The 5,746-nt window shown below is 40.9% G+C and overlaps 1 protein-coding gene across 1 annotated transcript; it reads left to right on the top strand.

The window, feature by feature from the left end:
* Window positions 1-4,310: 4,310 nt before the first annotated feature.
* On the top strand, window positions 4,311-5,746 carry LOC145079968 (alpha/beta-Hydrolases superfamily protein). The gene is made up of 2 exons (XM_079023141.1): window positions 4,311-4,719; window positions 5,029-5,746. Exons 1-2 carry the CDS (start codon window positions 4,349-4,351, stop codon window positions 5,456-5,458), a joined length of 801 nt encoding a protein of 266 aa, XP_078879267.1. The 5' UTR covers window positions 4,311-4,348; the 3' UTR covers window positions 5,459-5,746.

Here is a 5,746-nt window from a genome sequence, read left to right as displayed (position 1 = left end):
TACTTGCTTCCTGAGCTATCAATATCAGTGAAACACTTAGTCTAACTGACCCCCGACAGTCAACCAAGTCAACTCTAGTCCAAGTCAAAGTCCTGGTCAAAGTCAACCTTCCAGGTCAACCCTACTCGCCGAGTTCTTATGCTCAAAGTCCTTCTAATCGCGACTTGACTCGCCGAGTCAGCCCCTGACTCGCCGAGTCTACTGATTCCCGAATCCTGACCTGATCAACCACTGAGTCCTGGCTCGACTCGCTGACTCGAGTCTTAACTCGAAGGGTTTGGGACCGCGCGACCTGACTCGTCGAGTCCAAGAACAGACTCGTCGAGCACAAGGCAATCTCCAACCAACTCGCCGAGTTGTTCATCCAACTCGCCGAGTTCATGCCCATCTTCATCCGACTCGACGAGCTGTTCATCCCACTCGTCGAGTTCCTCCTCATCTTCAAGCTACTCGCCGAGTCTACTCGAAGGACTCGCCGAGTCCATTTGGTTCCACATACATGCAGAGGACTTTCGAGTCATGCAGGGACTCCAAACCGTAGATCTACCCTTCCCAAGCCTACTCCTCACGTAAAGTTGCAAACTTTACGTGTAGAGAAGGAGATCTAGGCAAAATGCACCATAAACTAAGGTTTAAGACCAAGAGGCTCCATAATCCACTCAATGACTGATACTTTACGGGATTCTAAACCAAAACAAGCATGGATCTGAGGTAGCAACCTCAGATCTGGACCTCAAGCTCGAGATTGATCTTAAACATGGCTTAAAAGCTCCAAAACTCATAACCAAGGAAGATCTGGAGGAGAGAAACGACTTAATACCTTCAAATGCTCTGAAATGATCCCCAAACTTCGGATCCAAGGCCACTCATTGATGCTTCAAAGATTCCCACTTCTTCTTCTTCCTTTAAATCACTCAAAAATGGCCAAAAGCATGAATGAGCACAATGGAGGCTTAGGGTGCGGCGTTCTGGGTGTGAGAGACAGTAAAGGAGTACTAGGAAGAAGAATGAAGCGATTAAATAGGCTCCAAGCCCCGGATTCAGGGTTTTCCTCGCACAGACCCTACTCGCCGAGTCGCCTTGGCCGACTTGCCGCGTTGGTCACTTACTCCTCGACTCGGATCCCGCTCGGACTCGTCGAGTTCCTCCTTGGACTCGCCGAGGCCCTCCTAAATTTAGGGTTTCCTTTACTTTCTTGGCTTTCAAAACCTTGGGTGTTACAGGTTGATTTCAGAGTCGAGGATCGTTCAGCTACTTTACAGCATTTGAGGTGAGTTACCTTCCAGTAGAAGTGGGTCGAAGGCACCAATGCCGGCCCACTAGTACTTGATTATATTTGAGTTGATAATCTTTGTCATAATTGTCTGGTATGCCACTATCTGTTATACTTTATATGTTAATATGCTATGATATTATGTGATAGTGGTATGAGGGGTGGGATATACCCCGTTATCGGTCGAAAGGATCGAAGGGGTATGCCAACACCCATATATGCTAGGCAGTATGTGACTTATGTGTTTATGTACTAGGATGATATGTTGTAGTGGTAGGGGTGAAATAGTCCCCGTTACCGGTTGAAAGAGACCGAAGGTGTAGACCAGCACCCAGATATGCCAGGTAGTTACCGGTTGAAAGAGGCCGTAGGGGTAGACCAACACCCTGATATGCTAGGCAGTTACCGATTGAAAGAGACCGAAAGGGTAGGCCAACACCCGGATATGCTAGGTAGTATGTTGTTGTATGGTATGTGGTATGATGGGGGAACTCACTAAGCTTTGTGCTTACAGTTTTTAGTTTTGGTTTCAGGCACTTCATCTGAGAAGGGAAAGGAGCCGGCATGATCGCAGCGCATCACACTACATTTTTCGCACATGAGATCTCTAAGAGTTTTACTCTGATATTGTTTTATCATGACATGTTTTGATCATGGATACATTGGTTTTGTTATGAGTTGATTCTATGATGTTTTCAGACAATGCTTTTATAATTATTAAATTAAAAATGAAATTTTTGGTCTTGAATTTTTTGATGTTACACCACATGGACTAATCTTATAGTTTTGTCTAATAGATTCAACAACTGTTGTCTTAGGGTTGGCTATTCGAAGTAAGTCTTCCTAAACTATCAGCCTCGTGATACTAGTACCTCTCAGAACATACAAATGAATCCACCCAAAAATCAAATTCCAAGTTTTAGTTTCATACACCGCAAGGGACAAATAACAAAGAGCACATCAATGCCATTAGAAACCAAATTCGGTCTGATAGGTAGTGGATTCAACAACAATCGACAAGCAAAAATATTCACCTTCCTAGGCACAAAAGAACACCATCTAGTAATCCTATTTCCCACAGAAAGCAAGAAGTCATCAATGTGTTTTTAGTAGCGTTTACTGTCACTTTATCTTTATCACACAAGCCCAAACCCAACTATCGATTTGCGAAGTCACATGAACATCAACTAAAAACCTCTCATCTAATCAAATTGACGAGATTCAACACCACCTATCGCCTACCAATGCCAATTCTCAACCCAAAAATTCTTAACCCATTAATTATTTATATAACAATTCTCATCTCAATCAAGATAAGAGAATTCTAGGAAATATATCTCTAAGAGGAATGTTTCCCACCCAAGTATCATTCCAAAGACTACATGTCACCAACTTTTTTTACGCAAATTTAAGTGTAGGGTAATGCTTTTTTCATGCAGCAACAAGGCCATAATCCTCGACCAAACACCATGGCCTCTGACTTGACCTGCCCCCATAAGGACACCCGCTTTCCTGTCATGCACAACCTTCATGTCTATTAGAAATCGCCACAACCATATATGAAGAAGAACATAATTAAATCCCTCGATCAAAACTGCCAATTCTAATAACATTTTTATCTTTTGAATCAATGACTAAATCCCATTTATCACAAGATACTTTTTGTCACTATGGTCTCCACCCTGGAAAAGTTTGATCTAATTAAGCGACTTTAAAGTGTCTTTAACTTGAACTTACATCAATAACATAAAATAAATTCCAAAGTTTGATATGAGTGACTCTAAAATGTGTTTAACTTAAACTAAACTGTAATTATATATTTTCTTTCAAATATCTTCTCTCCCAAAAAATGTCTACCATGTGATATAATAACACTGTTAAAATCAAATTGAGTTGCAAACACTTCCAATAATACTACTAGGGTGCAAATGAGCCAAACTACTCGCGAGCTACTCGAGATTGGATCGTTAAAAGTTCGACTCGAAATCGATTTTAAACGAGCCCGAACCGAACTCGAGCTTAATATTAAGCTCATTTATTAAACGAGCTCGAGCTCAAGCCTATGTTATTAAGTTTGATTATGCTTGCGAGCCTAAACGAGCCTTTAAATAATATAATTTAATATTATTTAAATATATTAAAATAAAAACATATTAGAAGAATAATGGATATAGGGTATTAGTAAACGAGCTTCTTAACGAGCTCGAGCCGATCTTAATCTCATTTAGACACGTCAGATAAAAAACGAGTCGAGCTCGAGCCCAAGCCGAGCTCAGTACAAGGAAGCTCGAATCGAACCGAGCTCGAGCTCAAGCCTTATATAACTTAAACGAGCCCGAGCCGAGCTTGACCAGGCTCGGGATCGGCTTGGTTCGTTTGCACCCCTAAATACTACTTACCAACAAAGGTGAATATCATTGTGAAGACTATGATTCTTTTTGTTCATTTCACACTTCATTTCCCAAATTTTCCCTAGAGGATACGTATTTTGATTGAGGTATAAAAATACCACCGACGATGCCCGATTATATGAATATATGAAGCTACTATTTAGAGCTATGAAAAAGTCACGTAGAGGAACGCCAAAAATACAAGGAAATTATTGCATGCAAAGACGACAAAGTAATTGTTATAAAACAATACTAATATTGCGAGACCAAAATGGCTTTTGGTTGCTGTATAATTGCTATCATTCATGAATTTATTGTTCATTTGTCTTAGATTTGTTTTTTTCTTCGACATAACTTTTTGTTTGGAATGTCATCGCTTGTGTTTTGCAACACTCATAGCATTTAATTTAGTAACTTATTTAACAATGAAAATAGTTCATTGTCCAAATTACCTTAAATATTATCACTACCTGTTAAATACCAGTTAATTAACTTTTTTCTTAAAAAAAAAAAGTTGATTTCAAAATACGTTTCTAAAATAAAAATCATGTTTTGCGTGTGGACGATGGGAAATTGGTAAAATAGTTGGTGCGTCCCACTAAAATGGATATTGATAATGCTTAACTTTGGTCGCTATAAATATTCCATAACGACATTAGCTATCTCTCCTTCGCACAAGAACAAGATGGGCCCAAGTCTTTTGGACGCACTCAATGTCAGAGTAGTTGGCTCCGGCAAGAAATTCATGGTTCTCGCCCACGGATTGGGCACCGATCAGTCTGTGTGGAGTCGCATTCTCCCTTACTTCCGTACTCACTACAGAGTCATCCTCTACGACCTTGCCTTCGCCGGCAGCGTCAACCCTGATTACTTCGATTTCAATCGCTACAACTCTCTAGACGCTTATGTCGACGACCTTCTTCAAATCCTTGACTCTCTCGGCGTCGATCGGTGCTTTTACGTCGGTCATTCACTTTCGTCGATGATCGGAATCCTTGCGGCGATTCGTCGACCTGAGCTCTTCTCCAAGCTCATCCTCATCGGCGCTTCTCCAAGGTATCCTCGAATTATGTTTAAATCTGTTACGGATATGGAGATCTGTGGAATTCATGTTAATGTTGTTCGACTATCAGTAAAATTTCGCTAGTCAGATCAAAATGAAATAGAAAACGAATTTGTTCGGTTTGAATTTTGGAATAATTGTTTCCGACAAATAGAACAAATTCTTCCATTGAACTGCTGGAAATTCCTAGGCTATATTAAATTATCAACTGCTTTGATTCATTGGCATCTCATTTGCTTTTAATTTCGAACATACATGTTGATTATTACTGGAGGATGAACTGATCTTTGACCTAACTTCAGGTTCTTAAACGATAAAGATTACCACGGCGGATTCGAAGCAGGCGAGGTGGAGAAGGTTTTCCTAGCAATGGAGTCGAACTACGAGGCATGGGTGAACGGATTCGCTCCGTTAGCAGTCGGCGCCGATGTACCGGCAGCTGTACGCGAATTCAGCCGGACGTTGTTCAACATGAGGCCGGACATTTCACTCTTCGTTTCTCGGACGGTGTTCAACAGCGATTTAAGAGGAATACTTGGCCTAGTGAGGGTGCCGTGTTGCATAATTCAAACGGCAAAAGACGTATCTGTACCGACTTCGGTGGCGACGTACTTAAAGGAACACCTTGGAGGGCGGAACACGGTGGAGATGATGAACGTGGAAGGCCATTTGCCTCATCTGAGCGCTCCGGCCTTGTTGGCCCATCATCTGAATAGAGCACTTTCTAGATGATAATTTTTTTTTATCGATGTTCTTTGTGGGCCTTCATGGGCCTAACTGAATGACTATCTATAGTTTTATCCACTTTTTAAGTTTAAGAATATTGGGGGAATATGGCTATAGATGGTGACACCTGGCGAATAATTTGTGGACAATGGGGAAAAGGATAAGAAAGGATCTTCACTGCTGACGTGTTCATCTGATTTTTATTTTGTTTTTCCTTTTCTCATGTGTCCGTACGAAAATCCAATATTTGAATTTACGTTCAAATTTATAAATAGTTTCTTTCGGTTTTATAAA

Source organism: Lactuca serriola, chromosome 1 (assembly GCF_051521515.1).
Source record: "Lactuca serriola cultivar US96UC23 chromosome 1, Lser_US96UC23_V15, whole genome shotgun sequence".
Taxonomy (NCBI): Eukaryota; Viridiplantae; Streptophyta; class Magnoliopsida; order Asterales; family Asteraceae; genus Lactuca; species Lactuca serriola.
Note: the sequence above shows the minus strand (reverse complement) of the source record. Positions and strands in the feature narration are given on the sequence as shown.